The sequence below is a fragment of the Coptis chinensis genome, chromosome 2 (genome assembly GCF_015680905.1).
Source record: "Coptis chinensis isolate HL-2020 chromosome 2, ASM1568090v1, whole genome shotgun sequence".
NCBI lineage: Eukaryota > Viridiplantae > Streptophyta > Magnoliopsida > Ranunculales > Ranunculaceae > Coptis > Coptis chinensis.
The window spans coordinates 4,892,877-4,913,679 of NC_141457.1; the positions used below are offsets into that span (position 1 = coordinate 4,892,877).

Below are 20,803 nucleotides of genomic sequence, written 5' to 3' on the forward strand. Positions count from 1 at the left end.
GGTCCAAACTGATACAGCTTGTGTTGATTACTCCTATGTTGACTTTTGCGAACGCAATGGTATATCTACTATTTATATACTAAAACAGAGACCTTTAAAGGAGGATTTTCTCTCTCTTATGTAGCACTCTAATATGAGAGTTAGATTTTTCTCTATCCTATGTGACACTTTAATATGAAAGATAGTATTTTCTAATAGCCTATAATCTCACGTACATTGAATCTCTTTGGACAGTTTGAGTGTATTTCTAATTCTTGTATTTAGAGAGTTTGAGTGTATTTCCAATTCTTATATATTTGATCAAATAAAAAAAAAATTGCTAAAAAAAAAGGTGATTTGTAGAAAGTAATTTCCTATTACGAATCAAACATTTTTAGTGTTACAATTTTTATATATTTGATCAAATAAAAACAATTGCAAAAAAAATAGGTGATTTGTATAAACTAATTCCCTATTACAAATCATACAATTTTAGTGGCTATGATAAAACACCGACTTATTTCAAATATATTCTTAACACGGCTTCAAAACATAGTTAAAAACAATTATACAAAAAATCACATCACAAAATATATAATAGAAAATGAAAAAATAAATAAAATAACGGCAAAGCAATAATGACAATTTTTTTAAAATATATATAATATTGATTGAAACTACCATAAAAAAAATAATTAATGAGGAACTGAAAACTGGATACAAATGCATCGAACTAACCTCAAATAATATTTAACAGGAAATCAAAAACTGGATGCAAATGCAAGCATTAAACTAATCTTAAAAATTAATTAATAGAAAATCAGAATATGGATAGAACTGCATTAAACTAACATTAAATAATAATTAACTGGAAATTAAAACTTGGATGCAAATATATCAAACTAACATCAAAAAATAATTGTCGGAAAATCGGAAACTGGATGCAAATGCATTGAGCTAACCCTCAAAGATTAAATTAACTGAAAATTAGAAACTAGATAAAGCTGCATTGAACTAACTTCAAAGAAAAATTAATTATAAATTGGAAACATAATGCAAATGCGTGGAACTAATCTTAAAAAATAATTAACGGGAAATCGAAAACCGGATGCAACTGCACTTAACTAATCTAAAAAAATAAACTGGATGCAAAACCTCAAAAAATAATTAACGGAAAATCGAAAACTAGATGAAAATGCAACTTTATCAAATAATAAATGAGAAATAAAAAATTGGATGCAAATGCATTAAACTAATCTCACAGAATAATTAATGGTAAATCAGAAACTGGATGCAGATGCATTGAACTGACCTCAAATAATATAACAATTAACAACAGGAAATTGGAAATTGGATACAAATGTATTGAACTAACCAAAAAGAATAATTAACGAGAAATCAGAAACTGGATGCAACTGCATTGAACTGATCTCAAAAAATAAATAACGGAAATTGGAAATTGGATGCAACTACATTGAACTAACCTTAAAATATAAATAACATAAAATCAGAAACTGAATGCAAATGCATTGAACTAACCTCAAAACATAGTTGGATTATATGTTGTGGGAATGTCTCGATAAGTATAGTTTTGCATTTAAAATGGTATTTATCATATCTCTTTCCGTATGATTGAGAACTCCTTGCTATTCAAGTAGCTTCAATATATATGAACTTCGTCTTATTAGGCAATCTCACAAAACTTCAATCAAACTTCTATTATTAAACAACAAAATGAAGTTGAAGGGTTTTATCAAAGGTGATTTTTTTTTAATAGAGAGTGAGGTTTTCACGTTATAAGAATTTTGGTTGAGTGATCAATATAATATTAATATATAATAGTTCTGCATATTTGTAAATATTTTTCAGAATAATTAACATAACAATACCCGTTCATAGATAATCTTTGAAGATTCCACATGGTGAGTTATGCATAATTTAAATAATAATTAACTGGAAATCGAGAACTGGATAATCTTCGATGATCCCATGCACATAGTAAATTAAGCATAATTTACTTTTTATGTCATGTTTGCAAGAACACTACAGATGGATCAGTAGAAATTGGTATTATACACCACATTGGATAATTATAAGGAAATCCGAAACTGGATTCAAATACATAACTGAGCTTAAAGAGTAATTAACGGGAAATTAGAAACTTTATGCAAATTGCATTAAACTAACGACAGAGAGTAACTAACGGGAAATTAGAAATTGGATGCAAATCCTTGAAAAATATTTAATCGAAAATCGGAAACGATATGCAAATACATCAAAGAAACCTCAAATAATAAGTAATGGGAAACCGAAAACTGGATGCAAATGCATTGAACTTAACTCAAAAAATAATTAACAGAAAATAAAAAACCGAATGCAACTGCATTGAACTAACCTCATAGAATAATTAGTGAGAAATCGGAAACTAAATGCAAATGCATTGAAATAACCTCAAAGAATAGTTAACGGGAAATCAGAAACCGGATATAATTGTATCGAACTAACCTAAAAGCATAAATAATCAAAAACTAGATGCAGATGTATTGAACTAACCTTAAAGAGTTATTAATGGAAAATCGGAAACTGGATCCAAATGCAATTAACTAATCTCATATACTAATTAACGAAACATTAAAAAATAGATGAAACTGTACTGAACTAACCTAAATGAATAATTAATGGGAAATTATAAATTTGATATAACTGCATTGAACTAACCTCAAAAAATAATTAACCGAAAATCGGAAACTTGATGCAGATGCATTAAACTAACCTCAAAGAACAATTAACAAAAAATAAAAAATTGGATGCAACTGCATTAAACTAAAATCAGAGATTAACTAACGGGAAATCCAAAATTGGATGCAAATGCATTGAAATAATCTCAAAAAATAGTTAACTAGAAATCGGAAGTCGGATGTAACTGCATCGCACTAGCCTCAAAGCATAAATGTTCACTTTTTTAGCCTCCTCACATGAGTAATTACGAGTAATTAGGAATTCAAAACAAAAGTGAGTTTATAAAAACATACTCTTACATGTATGCAAATTATATAGAAATTGTAAACTATCAACCTAACCTAGAAAAACAATTAACGGGAAATCAGAAACTGGATGTAGATGTATTGAACTAACCTCAAAGAGTAATTAACGGGAGATTGAAACCTGAATGCAAATGCAATGAACTAATCTCAAACACTAATTAACGAAACATCGGAAACTAGATGCAACTATACTGAATTAACCTTTTAATGAATAACTAACGAGAAATCATAAAGTGGATGCAATTGCACTGAACTAACCTCAAATAATAATTAACAGAAAATCGAAAACTTGATGAAACTGCATTGAACTAACCTCAAAGAATAATTAATGAGAAATTGGAAATTGGATGCAACGTAATACATTAAACTAACATCAAAGAATAATTAATGAAAAATCAGAAACTTGATGCAAATGCATTGAACTAATAACCCTAAAATATATTTGTATTATATGTAGGGGAATAAATGTTTCGACAAATATAGTTTTGCATTTCAAGTTGTGTTTATTATAATTCTTTTATTGTGATTGAGAATGCATTGCTATTTAAGTAGCTTCAATATTATATTCGCCACATTGGGCATTCTCACAAAACTTCAATCAAACTTCTATTATTAAACCTAACAATAAAAAGAAGTTGATGAGTTTTATCAAGGTTTGATGCTTCATTTTTATAGAGAGTGGTGCAAGAAATTTAAATGAGTAATTAATATAATTTTCATATCTCAAAGCTATGCATAGTTGCTAATATTTTTTAGAATAATTTAATATAACGACACCTATTCGTAGGACACGTTCATGTGATAAATCTTTTCAAGTGGGAGTAGTGTATTCTTTGAGGATATAGAAACAATTAATCTGTTTTAGTGATTTGTACACATTAGTACGTAAGCCGAACGGTGATGATTTACCGCTAAATCACAATAAATCTAATAAAACTATTATACAAGCTAGATCGAGTTTAAGATAATTTCATTTGAAAATTATGGATTAATATTCTAAACCACAAAGTGAATAGACTATCTCAATTTGATCCCTTAGTTTCCATGTACTTATGCACCATAATCGTTGCTCATTAACGTATTAAGGTTTATTTCAATAAAAATATATTCTGATTCAAAAATTTGCTGCTAAATCACCATAAATCTAATAAACATATTATACAAGCTAGATCGAGTTTAAGATAATTCTATTTGAAAATTACGGTGGCAAATTTTTGAATCATAATATATTTTTATTGAAAATAAACCGAAATACGTTAATGAGAAGCGATTATGGTGCATAAATACTTGGAAAGTGAATAGGCTATCTCAATTTGATCCCTTAGTTTCCAAGTACTTATGCATTATAATCGCTGGTCATTAACGTATTTCGGTTTATTTTCAATAAAAATATATTCTTATTCGAAAATTTGTGTCAGACATTTTGTAAAGCCTTTTCAGCACACAAAATATTTAATAGATCTCGGGCGTATGCTCGGGTCCAAAATCCAGTAATAACCTGAATGCAAATTTCAATATGGTGCAAAAATTACTAGTAGAATTTGTCTTACAGAGTAGAATTTCACCACTTCCTTCCCCAAATAAATTGTCTGCGACTTTTTGTGTTCTTCAGAGCACTACAAGGATAACACAATTTGGCTAATGCCAGCTGCCAGCACAAACCAAGAAACACTAAAACCATTGGAGCATCAGGAATTTGTTTCTTGATAAGATTTTCCAAACAATCTATAAAAGCCCAAATGTTGTCATACAATTTGCCTATTGCTGAAAGCTCGGCTGTGATAATAGAGGAGGAGCTTATATAAGTGAATTTTGAGTAGTATTAGGGAAAACAATATGTGTTGGGGTTTATACCAATACTAATCGATTCCCCCACTATACAGATAACTTGTATTTGAACACAATTCAACTCCAGACAAATTTTAAATATCAACTACAAGCTATACTAACATGCCTAACTCGCTAAATAACTATTAACAACAAATAATAATGTAAAGTATAATTAAAGCAAACCACAACACAAAGATATACTGTGGTTCGGCCAATGATGCCTAGTTCCACAAGAGCTAGTTCTTTATAAAATGGGAAGGAAAATTACAATCTCTCCTTTCAGTCTCTCACCTTACTAGATCATTCTTATCTCTTTACAGGGTTGTCTCTTTGTAAAGGTTATCTCTCAATCTTGATAGCTTTCAAGATTGGGTTTTCTCTGACTTTTGTCTTTGCCTCGTCGTGTGTTTTTCGGGTGTTAGGTTTTGCAAAAACTCTAACTCTTATTGGAAACTTCGCGGTCCCAATTTCTTCTACGAAAATAGACTTGGCGCGGTCGGCGCCTCAAGGCAACACAAGTCGAGTCGTACTGAAAGTCTTGGAGGTCTTCTACAAAGATGGGTATGGTGGTCGTGCCTTGGTCAAGGCCAATCTGGGCACGGGTCGCGCTCTGATATTTCCATGCAGAATGAAATCCTTCCCTCCTCATGTGAGGGATAAAGCCAACAATCTCCCCCTCCCGAACAGTGAGGGGGGCATCCTCCATGCAATTTCCAAATCAACAGGAGGAGTGCGCTGCCATTCCAGCAATAGCACAACAAACATCAAACTTACCTTTCGGTAAGACTTTGGTCATCATATCCGACCCGTTCTTGTCGGTATGAATCTTCTCGATACACAAATGCTTGTCTTCGAATACTACTCTAATCCAATAATAACGCACGTGTATGTGCTTGGATCTAGAATGAAAACTCGGATTCTTGCTCAAATGGATGGCGCTCTGACTGTCACATAGAACTACAAACTGTTTCTGCTTTAGCCCTAGTTTGTCGAAGAACCTCTTCATCCATAGCAACTCTTTACAACACTCAGTGGCTACAATATACTCGGCTTTTGTAGTGGAGAGGGCAACACACTTTTGCAACTTTGATTGCCAAGAAACTACTCCCCCTACAAAAGTAACCAAATAACCGGAGGTGGACTTCATCGAATCAACATCACCTTCCATATCTACATCAGTGTAGCCTTCAAGTAAGGACTTACTTCCACCAAAGCACAAACACGATTTGGAAGTGCCTTTGAGATATCTCAATATCCACTTAACACCTTCCCAATGCTCCTTCCCCGGATTTGACAGAAAACGGCTTACAACGCCCACGGCGAAAGCTATATTCGATCTTGTACACACCATTGCGTACATCAAACTGCCCACTGTGGATGCATAAGGAATCTTTCCCATCTGACTCTGCTCATGCTAACCCTTTGGACACATCTCTTTGGTCATGCGGAACTGGCCACCAAGCGGACAACTGACTGGCTTCGCTTGATCCATGTTGAATCTCTTCAACACCTTCTCAATGTAGCTTTCTTGAGAAAGCCACAACTTTCCACTCTTTCTGTCATGAGTGATCCGCATCCCAAGTATCTATTTTGCTTGACCCAAATCCTTCATCTTAAAGGACTTACTCAAGTCTTTCTTCAGTTTGGATATCTTGTTGATGTTTGGGCCAACTATCAACATATCATCCACATATAGCAATAGCACTATGAAATCCCCATCTAGAAATCTCTGAACAAACACACAATGATCGGAAACAGACTTCTTGTATCCTTGCTTCACCATAAAAGAATCAAACTTTATGTACCACTGTCTTGGTGCTTGCTTCAACCCATACAAGCTCTTTATCAGCTTTCATACTAGGTGTTTTTTGCCTTTGACCTCAAACCCCTCTGGCTGGTCCATGTAGACATCTTCTTCAAGGTCTCCATGAAGAAAAGTTGTCTTAACATCTAGCTGCTCAACCTCTAGGTTCATACTTGCGGCCATACCCAATACCACTCGGATAGAAGTCATCTTTACTACAGGAGAGAAAATCTCATCAAAGTCAATCCCTTTTCTTTGACTAAATCCCTTCACAACAAGGCGAGCTTTGTGCCTTGGGTGAGGATTGTTCTCCTCATGCTTGACTTTGTATATCCACTTATTCTTGAGAATTTTTCGTCCTTGCAGTTTCTCAACTAACTCATAAGTGTGATTTTTATGCAAAGAATCTATCTCGTCATGCATGGCCTTCAACCACTTTTCTTTGTATGTACCTTCAAGTGCCTCTTGATAGTACATAGGTTCTCCACCATCCGATAGTAGCACATACGTATGTGATGGATACCTAGTTGAAGCTAGTCTCTCTCTGTTTGACCTCCTTGCCCCATCTGCTGGTGCCTCAGGATGATGCACTTCTGCTTGCTCTGGTGGTGGTTCGTGCATCTCATCTGCATCTTCTATACCAATAGGTTCTATCCCATCATGAGCAATAGGATTCTCATCATGAGCTTCAAACTCATGTTTCTCTGCATTCTCAATGCCTTCTGCACGTTCCACAGTAGGAACAACTTCTGGTTCTGAATCAACAAGATATTTGGTGAAAGCCTGTAGCTTCTTACCCTCCTTAAAGTCTGCTATGGTTTGGTCTTCCAGGAACACAACATCTCGACTTCGGATTACCTTCTTGTTAATCGGATCATAGAGTTTTTAACCAAACTTTTCATCTCCATAACCCAGAAAAATGCACTGCTTGGCTTTATCATCAAGCTTGGATCTCTCATCCTTCGGAATATGCACAAATATATGCCCTGCACCCAAATACCCTCAAGTATCCATAATCAACATCTCTGCCTGGCCATACTCTCTCTGGATAGTCACTATTCAGAGGCTTCGACGGCGATAGGTTGATCACATGCACGGCTGTACACATTGCTTCTACCCAGTAGATTCTAGGTAGCTTAGAGTGAGATAGCATGCATCTCATCCTCTCTACAATAGTACGGTTCATTCTCTCTGCTATTCTATTGTATTGCGGTGTCTTGGGAACAGTCTGCTCATGACGAATCCCATGACTCTGGCAATACTCTTCAAACGGCCCAATTAATGTACTCACCCCCATTATCTAAGCGAATACACTTCAACAACTTCCCAGTCTCTCTTTCCACCATGCTGTGGAATTTCTCAAACACGCCAAGTACTTCATCCTTGGTCTTCAGACTATAGGCCCATATCTTTCTTGACGCATCATCAATGAAGGTCACAAAGTATGAAGCTCCCCCATGGGACTTCACTTTTATAGGACCACATAAGTCTGTGTGCACTAGTTCAAGGACACTGTCCTTTCTGTGAGACAGGAATCTTTGGAAAGACACCCTGTGTTGCTTTCCTACCAAACAGTGAGTACATGTATTTAAATGTGTGCCTTTGATGTCTGGCAAGGCCTTTTGCTTAGCAAGAACTTCCATCCCTTTTATGCCCATGTGACACAATCTCTTGTGCCACACTTCGGAGGAAGCTTCTTCTTCTGCTGCATTCACTTCTACTTTACGGACCTTTGTGTTTTGTAAAGAGAGCAAGTTTTTCTTCCTCCGTCGCTACAATGGAACCTGCGCTTTCGGTTTTCATACCCCGTTACCAAACGAGTTTACAAACCCATCGTTATCTAATTTCCCAGCTGAAATTAGACTTAGCCGAATGTCAAGGACATGTCTTACATCCTTGAGTGTCAAGGTGTAGCCGACATTGGTTTCTATATGAACATCACCAATGCCTATTCGAGACGCCACTATTACCCATCTTCACTTCACCATATTCACCACCACTGTAGGTAGTGAAGAATTTCTTGTGCGGTGTGACGTGATAGGATGCTCCTATATCTATCACCCACTCTGTATCCTGACATGAGGTACTAAGACAACACACACTACAATTATTTGACATAATTCCCACTAGGTCGTCGACTAGTGCGGTAGTATCTCTGCCTGTGTTTCTGTTCCTCTGCACCATGTCTTCGTGTACACAGTTATTCTTCTCATCCCTCTTCAGTGTTCTACACTCATATCTGAAGTGGCCTTTGGTGACATAATAGTAACATTGCCTTTCTACCTTAGGAGTTCTAGTTTCACCCCTAGATTTACTTCTGTCATCACCTCTAGAACGAGATGGTTTTCTGCTTTTACCTCTCCCCCGTTTCTTTGTGAAAAGGATCTCTGAGTGAGAGGAGTTGTCTTTTGAACTCCTTCTAGTCTCCTCATTCAACAAAGACGTGGTAGCCATTTCTATGGTAACAATTCCATCCTTGGCTGCTCCGTGTAGAGAGACTGCTAATGTCTCCCAACTTTCGGGTAGAGAGCCTAATAGAAACAAAGCCTCAACTTCGTCTCCCAAATCAATCTTCATCAAATGCATCTGATTGATGGTATTCTATAATTCGTTAAGATGCTCAGACATTGAATAACCTTCTTGGTATTTCGTGTCGGCAAACTTCTTAACGACCAGCACTTTGTTTCCGCCCGACTTCCTCTCATAAAGGTCTTCGAGTTTCTTCCACAAGCCAAAAGTTGTAGACTCTTGGGATACATGGTGAAAGACACTATCGTCAATCTACTATCGAATGTACCCAATTGCTTTTCTGTCAAGCTTCCTCCACTCAGCCGCGGCGACTGTTTCCGGTCTTTCTCCTCCATTCTCAATGGGTTGTGCCAAGTCCTTGCAATAAAACAAGTCTTCCATCTTGGCTTTCCAAATGGTGTAATTCTTCCTATTCAAACTCGTCATGCGAGTGTTCACGGAATGGTCCATTTCTACAAGTTATTTAAACTCAAATCTTCTCTCAAGAATTTTGTCGAACACCTTCCGACTAAGATTTGGATAACACCCTAGGCTAATCCAACCAAGACTCTGATATCACTTGTTGGGGTTTATACTAATACCAATCTATTCCCCCACTACACAGATAACTTGTATTTGAACACAATTCAACTCCAGACAAATTCTAAATATCAACTACAACCTATACTAACATGCCCAACTCGCTAAATAACTATTAACAATAAATAATAATGTAAAGCAGAATTAAAGCAAACCACAACACAAAGATATACCGTGGTTTGGCCAATAGTGCCTACTTCCACAAGAGCTAATTCTTTATAAAGTAGGAAGGAAGATTACAATCTCTCCTTTTAGTCTCTCAGCTTACTATATCACTCTTATCTCTTTACAGGGTTGTCTCTCTGTAAAGGTTATCTCTCAATCTTGATAGCTTTCAAGATTGGGTTTTCTCTGATTTTTGTGCTGCCTCTCGTGTGTTTTCTAGGTGTTAGGTTTTGCCAAAAATTCTAACTTTTATTGGAAACTCGCGGTCCCAATTTTCTTCTGAAAATAGACTTGGGCGCGGGTCGTGCCTCGAGCAAGCACAAGTCGAGCGTGGGTCGCGCTGAAAGTACTGGAGGTCTTCTACGGCATGGGCACGGGTCGCACCTTGGTCAAGGCCAATTTGGGCGCGGGTCGCGCTCTGACATTTCCACACAGAATGAAATCCTTTCCTCCTCATGTGAGGGATAAAGCCAATAATATGAGTATTATTTGCAGCTCCTACAGGTTTAGGATTATTATGTAACAGAGGGGACTCAGTTTGCTGTTTCATGCACTCGATAATTCCAACGCTGGAGGCTGTGCACTAGACAACTGCCAAAACTCCAGGTTGGTGACATTATCTGCAGGAAATGTTGATTTTGTGCTTGCTGCGTCTTATTCTGTGCTAGAAAAGATTGTACAGGAATATGTGGAAGCCCAGCTAGCTTCTGATCATGTAACCATCCCACTGGGGTTGCAGTAGTGAACTAGGCAAACAGCGAATATATTTGACATCTGCAACACTATGCGACATTACTAAACCATCTCTATCATAAACATAATTCACAGTGATAAACAAATTTGTGTGAGGTGTGTATTATTAAGAATGACTGTGAAAATGAATCCATAAAGTTGTATCATTATCTGTTGAGTTGAGTGGAGAAGGACCATTAGGAAAAACCTAGAAAAGCAAATGCTTCAGACTTACAGAGCAATAGAACAAAGAGATCAGATCAATTTAATTGATGGAGCAAAAACAGAGCTAAATTAGATGAGAGATATGACAAAGGACGTACTGATTTCTATTAAAAAATGACTATTATGAAAACGGAATGGTCTAGACCCCTGCATTACTTGCTAGCTGCACCACTTTCAACTTTTGAGTACGTACTTGGACTCTATGATCTCGAAAAAGAACAGGGGTTGCAGATGAATTCAGTGGCAATGCTTCTTTCTAATTGTAATTGCGCAGTGTGTGTTGCAGGGAATGATAGATAAACATACCTGCTTGTACTTGAAGTCCTTGAACCTAGGATGTTGGACTCATATTTCATGTCCACGTAGGTTTGAACTGGTATTGAAGTAGATTTTTTGCATAGGGATGCTCCAACTCCAGTGAATCCCACCACTCTCTGCTTCCTTCAATTGTTTTGAGAGAAGCTGGTGGCGATTGATCTTCTCCACTGATCTGAGGGAACCTCTTTAACTCAGCACAATTTCTGACACAAACAGTTTGAAGAGTCACAAATCATGGCACCCTTCCAAATGCTTTGCAGTTTTGGTAGACTTCGCAACGTCAATGTTGCTCCCTTTGTCAGCCTCTTCTTCTACAATTAACTCCTCCAATTGTCCACATTCCCAAACATTAACCTCGTCGACAAAAAGGTCTTCAGTCCGCCACATCCACCAACAAAAATAGACTGCCAAGAGTTGCTAAACTTTAACACCTGAGTCCATGTGCGCTTCAGTTGTGGTAAGCCCATCAAGTGCAGCTTCCTTAGCCTACTACAGCTCCCTTCTTCACCCATATCGTCTACATCTTTTGTTATCAGCTCCTCCATTTCATCACTATCATGGACCCAGAGTCCTTCCAGGTTTTTCAGCTGCCTTAGAAACATAAATGCGAATAAGTTCTTGAGATTATGACACCGAAAGATGTACAACTCCTTCAAACATGGAAAAGCCCGTGTAAATGATTTTATTGACTTCAATCTCAGTCATCAACTTATTGACTTTATTAAACCAATTTTTCAACTCACTTGTACATGATTTCTCCACACCAGCTTCTAATTAAATATATTTCAGTGGATTGCGATTTCTGAAATTCAACATAATCTCCACACCAGCTTCTAGCACACCCATTGGAATGGTCATTTGGTTGGTGTTTGGGGCAATAATTCTGCACTACACTGACCACAGAAAAACAGACGCCTCCTTGAACGGACATAAATCGTAACGTATCGTCAAATATTCACGATACTTTGTACTGTATAATAAAACACTAAAAATCTGAATATACCAACATATTATGTTACCTCTAAAACCCCAAACCCTGAACACCAAATTATTTCCCCATCCTCAACAAAAAAAATGAGAAGAGTTTTAGTGAACTACACTTGTCTCTATTTCTCCAACAAACCCATCTCTCACACTTCACTTGTTACTTCAACTCACTACTCAAACTTCAAATTCTTGTCGTCATCATCTCATAATAACAACTCACCAAACCCAAAAACCCTTAAACCCACCCATTTCTCTGAAAATGAAGAAGATGACCTGGAAGGTAAATTTTTATTATTTTAATCTTTAAATATGAATTAGTTGGCCATTTTAGTAAAACCTCACTATATTTGTGTTTTGAGTGTGTGTAGATTATAAAGATGGGAATGAACAAGTCTCTTTAGATGATGTGGAAGATGTTACTACTAAAGGTAAAAAATTTGTTCGTTTTTTAGTCTTTGAATTGAAGTGTTGGGGTTTTTTTAGTAAGACTCCTTTGGGTATGTGTGTAGATTTTAAAGCTATGATTGAGAAATACTATGAAGAAGATCATGAAGAATCGATACCGTTCATTTATGAAGCGATATTGAGGAGGAAGTTGTTGAAGAAACATGAAGACAGTGATAATGAGTTAATGGAAGAAATTATGGAGAAGCCTATAGTGAGAAAGCTTCCCGATGTCAAATCTGAATCTGAATCAGACCCCGAATCAGACTCCGAATCAGATTAAGTATTTAATTGTGTTTCGCGATGTTGCAGAAAATAATGGTATATCTTTTATTTTCTTTTTGAACATGGCAGAAATGCATATTTTAATAGATTCCTATATGTTTGCTTTATTTGGCATAATGCATTATTACATCTGTGTGGTTGGTAGATTCATATTTATACTACATTTGTTGTGAGAGCTAGTTTTGTTGGAATTATAAACTACAATCTAGTTTAATTTGAGAAAAATGTTCGTAATCGATGGTAAATAGTTATGTTTGATGCAGAAGGTTTAGGCTATGTTTGATAGCCTCATGCATGGCAAATGCAAATAAATGGCACTATTTATTTGTTTGCCATTGTTGGATGTGTTTTTTGACTCACGGCAATTTTTTTAGATTTGCCACAAGTTGTTATTTGCCATGATTTTGGTGTCAAAATTTACTCTGGGGGAGGTATGTAAATTTTTCCACGACAATTTTGTACACAAATTTGCCATGGATTTGCCACCAATAAAAAATGAACAAAAAAAACCCGAGAACATTTCACTCTCTCTTCCTTTCTGGTTCGCAGTCTCCCGCTCTCTCTTTCTCTGCTTCCTCTCTCAATAATCTCTCTTTAATCGATTTGGATGGGTGAGCTATTTCATTGATTTGGAGGAGATGAAGAAAATATTGGAAGAGATTGAAGAAGAAGCGGAGCTCTTTGCGAGATGCCGGCAAAGGTTGAGAAGGAGATGGATGCTTTTGAAGGTAATTTCCTTAACCTTGAACTGTTTACCCCTTTTAGTTTCTTTTAATGATCCGTTGATAATGTTAGATTTATACAAATGAGTGATCCTTCCAATTTCATTTTTCCTGATTTTTTGTACAGTTTGTACTATAAATTGCATATCAAATCGAATATTGAGAATCAAGACATGCATAAGAACAACATATCCAAAAATCAGATCAATTGAGTGTATAAATTGAGAGATGAAATTCCCAATGTGAGTGATTTTTCTTATTTTCCTGTTTTCTGATTTCTTTATCAGTTTTAGTGTAAATTCAATATAAAATCGAATATTAGTTATTTTTCACTGATTCCAATTCGTGCTGCAAGAAGACTGGTATATTCATATTTTTCTGATTGGTTCTTGGGCTTTTTACATCCGTAAATGGGCACACATTCTGTTGCAAAACTGGTTATGCTCCTGTTGAAGTCATGCTCTGTCTGACTTAGAACCGAATTACAGTATATTTAGAGTTTGATTTAGGTTTCTGTAAAATCATGAGATGAAAGTTCTGTTAGTCATCTATCCAACGCAGCAAGCCCCAACCTATTTGGATGTGTTGGAAGAAAGTTATGGTCTCCACAATTTAGGTTGTCAGAGTTTTCTGATAGCAGAAATCAGGTTCTGCCCCAGTGTTGGAACCATGTTTTCATATAGTTAGGTTGCAATTCAGCCCTTGTCAAACTTAAAAAAGTAAGGTTTATGAGTTTTCTTTCCATCCCAATTGGCCTCGTCGCATTTCGTGGTCTGTGGAGACGGTTATGGTATCTAAAAATTTGGATGGCAGAAAACTGTGCATCAGAAATCAGTTTATGCGCACTGTGTTCAAGCTTAGTTTTAGCATATTTAGAATGAGATTGAGAATTTTTGTAAAATATACAGAAGTAAGGTCTGCGTGTTATCTTTACAACGCAAAAAGCCTCGTTGTTTTTGGATATCTGTGGAAAGAGTTGTGCTATCCCGAAGATAGCCTGTCAAAAATTTAGTTTTCTGAAAATTAGGATTTTTACCCTTGGATAGGCTGAGATTGGGACCTTGAGTTCTACATGAAAAAGCAAGTCTACATATCTTAGTTTCTAAATAATCAAGTTACGTGTCATTTCAATGAATGTAGGGAAAGTTATTGCATTGACAAGTTGGTTAGAAAGCCTACCTTTTCCTCTTTCTAGAATCTAGTTGCACGGACCTATTTTGGGGAATATTTTTAAAAATGAACTAAGAGCTTTTTAAATCTTTCTTAGGCATTCTGTATGTTGTTTGTAACCTATTTTTAGACTGTGGTTTTACTTGGAACCGACAAGGTTCATAAGATCGTTTTTTTTTGGAGAATCGAAAGTAGAGAAAAATATATTTTTGAGCTTTTTGGACTTAAAGGTTCATAGTGTATCTCTGGTGATGAAAGTTTTATGATAATGGAAAAGTTGGTATTGAATGGTATACTGAAGCTTGACGAAGCTTGTATTATTGAAATTGATCATTGGGTGTTATACGGTATACCCTGATGGAGCTTGAATTGATATTGGAATTGGTTTCACTTTAGTTTTATTATGATATAATTCTTTAGTTCCTTAAGAATAATTGTATGCTTTTGTGTTAATCCCTAGTCGGCCACGACTCTTTTGATATGAAAGTCATGAAATTACTGATTCTATTATATGAAAATTTCTCGGGTAAATCTTCTAGGGTGTAATGAATAGTAAAATTCCTTGCTTTATCACCAAGGTGCGTAGGGTTAGGAAATTCCTTGGTTGTATTTCCCAAGGTGTGATTATGTATATTAGCCCAAGTGTGGCTGTTAGCCCAAGAGTAGATGTTATGATATTTATGATGTGATATAGCGTGCGAACGCATAGATCCAGCCTTCTCAACATTCTATGGGCCTAAGTCGATATCCCAACTGAGATGATTGCTTGTTACTGAAAGGAGATGTTGGTTATGCGAGGAGACACAGATGGATATATGTGTCAGTCACAGTAGTATGTAGAGGTGACTATCATGGTCATGCCGGATATTTGTGTGTTATATTATAATGAATTTAGGCTATGTAGTTAAGTTTGAATTATTATAAATGTTAGTTAGTTTCACGTGTTTAAAATATGCTTTGCAGGATGCAGGATGGTAAGTATACTAACTTTCTTGTAGAGGTGGCTCACCATATGAAGATTTTGAACAAGGTAAATTTATTTTATTTATTGGTTAACTTTGATAAAAAGACGTCTCACACCATATAGAGGAACTAACAGTCCTGATGTAAGTTATACATTGTTTTTAGTAGATTTTAGACACGCTAGAGAACCTAATGTTTTCCGAGGGAAGGAACTAAATTGTCTCGAAGCTTAAGGGTTACTTAACTGTTCTGGCAGTCGTCGAGATGGTTAAGTAGCGAGGTTAATGTAAGTTATACATTGTTTTTAGTAGATTTTAGACACGCTAGAGAACCTAATGTCTTCCGAGGGAAGGAACTAAATTGTATCGAAGCTTAAGGGTTACTTAACTGTTCTGGCAGTCATCGAGATGGTTAAGTAGCGAGGTTAAGCAATGAGATACATATATTGTTATGATTTCAAGGTTATGACAGGATTTAAGTTTATGAAATATTGAAAATACATAGGAGACTCAAAAATTTTGTAGGATTTTCCTGTCTTTGTATAATTTGGGTTTTGCTTGGTTGATCTATATCACGTCCCAAGTTTGTAATGACTGTAGATGCCACGTGCCTTTGGTATTCAGTCATTATGAAATTTGGGGCATAACATATTCGTAGTGTGGTGGTGGTGTTGGGACGTTGTGTGAGTGTGTGCTCGCAGGTGGTGGTAGTGTGGTGTGTGAGAGTGTGTGCAGTGGTAGCGTGTGAGTGTGGTCAAGTAGTCGTGTGTACAAATGCTAATGTGTGAGTGTTGTGTTGTGTGTTGTGGTGGTGTTGCTGCTAGGGAGTGTGTGCTAGGCGTGTTGTTGGAATTATAAACTACAATCTATTTTGATTAATATATGGAAAAAAATATTCATAATCTATGGTAAATACTTCTGTTTGATGCAGAAGATTTAATTCTTTATGTTTTTTTGTTGATTGGCTTTGTTTGTACTGATTCGTGGTTATTAGCAATATTAGGTTGAGAAAATGACAATGAAAGGAAACTATGAAGGAGAGCTGATGGCTGGGTTGAGCCACTTCGCGAGCATGATGATTGAGTTTGAAGAGTAAGAGCGAAGGGGATGAGACCCTTCGCGGATATGCTGTTGAGTCTTACGAATGAGAACGGAGGGGATGATACCATTTGCGGATATGTGAGCAATAAAATTGAGACTAATAGGGAAACAATGACCGAGACTCGTCTGCGACAATACAGGAGGCAACCAAGTCAAGTTTTTTACTTACTTTTGTTATGAACATAGCAAATGAGCTGATGAAGAGACCCAAGAGTTCAAAGGAATGAGTAGTAGAGCTTACCTGTTCTAAGCGTTGAAAAAGCGAGTTCATATGATCTTGGACACTTCTTGAGAAAGTATATTCCAGATCACGAGGGAAATTAGCACACTTGAGGACAATATGGCGGTGACTTCATGATCGGCCAGGGCCAAATCCTTGGCAGTCAGCGTGTAGTGCAGGGATCATTGAGCTAGCACCATGTAAAATAGAGAGAGAGAATGAGGACTTTGGGTCACACAACCAAGGACTGTCAGCAAGGACAACATTGCGGAAGTAAGGCTTTTTCAATCCCAGACTATCGAAAGAGGGATCGCAGAGTAGAGATTATTTACAGTTGATGCTTGCGGAATCATTGGAGATTTCCACAAATAACCATAGCAAAGAAGCTAGAAAGACAGATAAAGTATATTCAGGGAAAGATCGAGGCTAGAAGATGTGTAATACACAAACATATAACATAAACCTACAGAGATCCAAGATACATATAGTTTGTCGGCTGAGGTTGGAGAACTCAAGTAGTAATGAAGGAAGAACAAGACAAGTAGAGGATTATAATACAATTCGAGGCCGCGGAGGAGCCAACAAAGTTACAGGGTCAAGAAAGATGAGATAGCACAGAGTTCAAGAGTTCACGGACAAAGATAATAAAGACTGAGTGTTTCACGGACATACGACCCAGTAGCAAAGTACATGAACATGAAATGTCCTAAGGAGAAGAAGATTGCCTACAGTCTCAAGATACTGCGGATATCTAGAATTCAAAGAGAGACAAAGAAGTTCAAGGACTTCTCAGGTCCACCGTCTTCATCGTTGGACCCTCGAGAAGAGGCAAATGTAGTAGCCATATTCACCACGTGGATCTCGCACATATGGAGGACTCTGGAAAGACAAGTGTCACTCATCAAAGGAGAGGACGCACCAAAGCAGATGGCGCATCGGAGTACAGGAGCACAGCCGAGGAGGAGTGGACTCCGCAGTCCAAAGGGTGACACGTGGAGTCCCACTGTACGTGAGATGAGAGACGGGATCGAGGGTTTGTAGTGGACCGCAAAGAGAGAGAGTATATAAGGCAGAGAGCTAGGGTTAGAAAAGAGGGGGGGAGAGAGGAGGAGGTTCCATTTGAGGAGAGGAGAAGAGACTTAGGGTTTTGAGGGAGCACTAGAGCCTTTGACAATGCCGCCGCCGCCTTCCCCAAAGGAAGTTGGCACATAACCATCGTTCGTTCACCATCACTACCTGACCCATTCCCTCCACTAAGAGAACATACTACAAAGGCGTGGAACTACATCAGACTTGATCCCCTCAATAGGATATGTAGGCAACCATATGGCTCAGTCTCTCCCATAGGCAAACACCATCCCTTCCCTCGAAGGCAGAGGGCTACACTGAGTTTCCAGTCCAGTACATGTCGTATCACCTAGAATCACTCAGATTGACACCTCTCTCACTCCAATTAGAAAATTGTCAATTTTCAGAGTCATACACACATATATTTGGACAAACAAATGAGATTCGAGAGGAAATTTATTTATTAGTCACTCATTTTTAGAGGAAGAGCTTCTGCATTTGTGCAGATACTGTAAAAGGGCATCAACGACCATCAGTTCTCTAGGATTTAACTTTTCTAATAAGACCTGGTTTAACTACCAGGCAGTTATTCGTATTGTGCAGTATTTGAAAGGTTTTCCAAGTCGTAGATTGGTATATTGTTCTAATGGAAATTTTGATATTGTTGGATATTCAAATACTGATTATGCAGGATCTGTCTTAAATAGATGATCCACCACTGGGTATTGTACCTTTCTTGGTGGAAATTTGGTGACTTGGAAGAGTAATAAGGAAACAGTTGTGGCCAAGTCTAGTGCTAAGTATAGAGCTATGGCTCAGGGTACTGGTGAGTTAATGTAGATTCGTAATCTATTACGTGAGTTGGGTTTTGAGGTACAACTACCTATACCATTTCATTGTGACAATCATGCAGCCATCCATACCACATCTAATCCAGTATAGCATGAGCGAACTAAGCACATAGAAGTAGATTGTCATTATGTTGGACATAAGGTTGAAACAAAAGAGATAAGTACTCCTTATATGGCATCTCATGATCAGTTAGCTGATATCTTTACAAAACCAGTGTTTCGTCCAGTTTTAAATTATATTTGTAACAAACTGAGCATGAGCGACATCTATACTTCAGTTTGAAGGGGAGTGTTGACGTGTATAGAGTCACACTTATGTAGTAGTTGTTGTTTTGGTATATAAGGGAAACTTATCACCCAAGTTAAGTTGGGTATAAATATATGAATTGATGGGTAGAGTAAAAATACTCAAACCCATAATTTCTCTTGAGCCTCCATCTCTCTTCTTTTTCACCTTATTTTCTAATTTTAACTAGTTAATCATCATATGACTCTCATAGTATAAACTAACAGCTACAAACAAGAAATCTCAAGGTAGAGTCTTTTAGATTAGACCCCAAGGGGGGGGCGTTAGAGCCTTCCCTTAAATCATAAATTAGCTCTGTGATCCATGCCTAGCGAAATTCATAAGTGTGTTCTTACTGCCACATATAAACTTAATGTTCTGTTTCCATGTCTATGTCATGAATAGAACAAGAAACAATTTAGTATTCCCTCTTATAATATTTTCATCACACAAAGTTTTCGCTAAACTCTGAAGTACATTGAGGCATTAATGAGCACAAGTCTTCGCTTAGTACAATGAGCACATGCAGTTTGACGTAGTTTGAGCGTTGCCATCAAAACCGAAAGCTGAAGAATCAGAAGTAGAACCCACAAAGCTTAAATAGAATTAATATAGAAGAAATAAACGGGGATGTAGCACAAAATACTGCTGATTATATGCCTTATAGCCTGCTTGTGCTTCCGACTTTAGGACTGGAAATTCAGGGTTCGAATCCCTGCATCCCCATTTTTGTTTTTAATTTTTTTTTATGTGCTAATCAATTTATGGGCATCTAATCGGGCCCAGACTCATTGTTCATCAGTCAGGCACTTTGGGAATATATATGTTAAACCATTTATATGGACAGGGACTTCTAGAAACATAATTGGACTCATGTCTAAAGGCATAGTTCGCGCAATTCATAATATGGAGAACAACCCAAGTCCACCATTTAACTTAACAGCAACATTAGCGAACCTCTTCACAACAAGTTTGAGTCGGATAATATCAGAATTATGCAATTCGATCAATACTTTAATACTTTTTATTGCCAAATTTTGTAACAATCAGTGGTACGGTTGTAGTGTTGTACCCATTGACAATTTAGCTTTGACCCTCTCTCATATCAAGTATCAAGTTATCAACTATCAACACATACCAGGGCTTTGTTATGTGTAGTAGGTTCATTAAAGTGGAGATCCTGGGGCCCATGGACCCCATTAGATGTAGTTAGTGACCGTTGGTTCTAGAAAAAACGGTTTGGTTGAAAAATATAAAATGGAAAAAATAGGACAAGCAAAACTACGAAAATGCTGATTCTGCAAACACAGGGAAAGCTAAAGGAAACTAAAAAAAAAAAAGGTCCTGTATTGGGCACTCACGAAATTGCATTGGGCACCCTCCAACCCAAATAGCAATAGCTCATTACACCCCCACCTAAAAAGAGAAACCGGAAAACTGGTTACAATCTTTTCGAATTTCATCTTTTCTAGCAACAACATCTTCTCTAATGAGCTTGAAAG

The 20,803-nt window shown here is 37.0% G+C and overlaps 1 protein-coding gene across 6 annotated transcripts; it reads left to right on the forward strand.

Annotated features, from left to right (window-relative positions):
• The first annotated feature begins 12,043 nt into the window (after window positions 1-12,043).
• Window positions 12,044-16,066, forward strand: LOC147514472 (uncharacterized). 6 transcript variants are annotated; one of them, XR_015208213.1, is made up of 5 exons: window positions 12,044-12,472; window positions 12,552-12,620; window positions 12,702-12,957; window positions 13,560-13,649; window positions 15,777-16,066. XR_015208213.1 is itself a non-coding variant. In XM_086583319.1 (4 exons), exons 1-3 carry the CDS (start codon window positions 12,280-12,282, stop codon window positions 12,917-12,919), a joined length of 480 nt encoding a protein of 159 aa, XP_086439445.1. In that variant the 5' UTR covers window positions 12,044-12,279; the 3' UTR covers window positions 12,920-12,957; window positions 15,777-16,066. The 6 variants fall into 6 exon arrangements, 4 of the variants coding, with proteins under 4 accessions (XP_086439445.1, XP_086439437.1, XP_086439429.1 ...); XR_015208210.1 differs by lacking the exon at window positions 15,777-16,066 and adding an exon at window positions 13,771-13,982; XM_086583319.1 differs by lacking the exon at window positions 13,560-13,649.
• The last annotated feature ends 4,737 nt before the right edge of the window (window positions 16,067-20,803 follow it).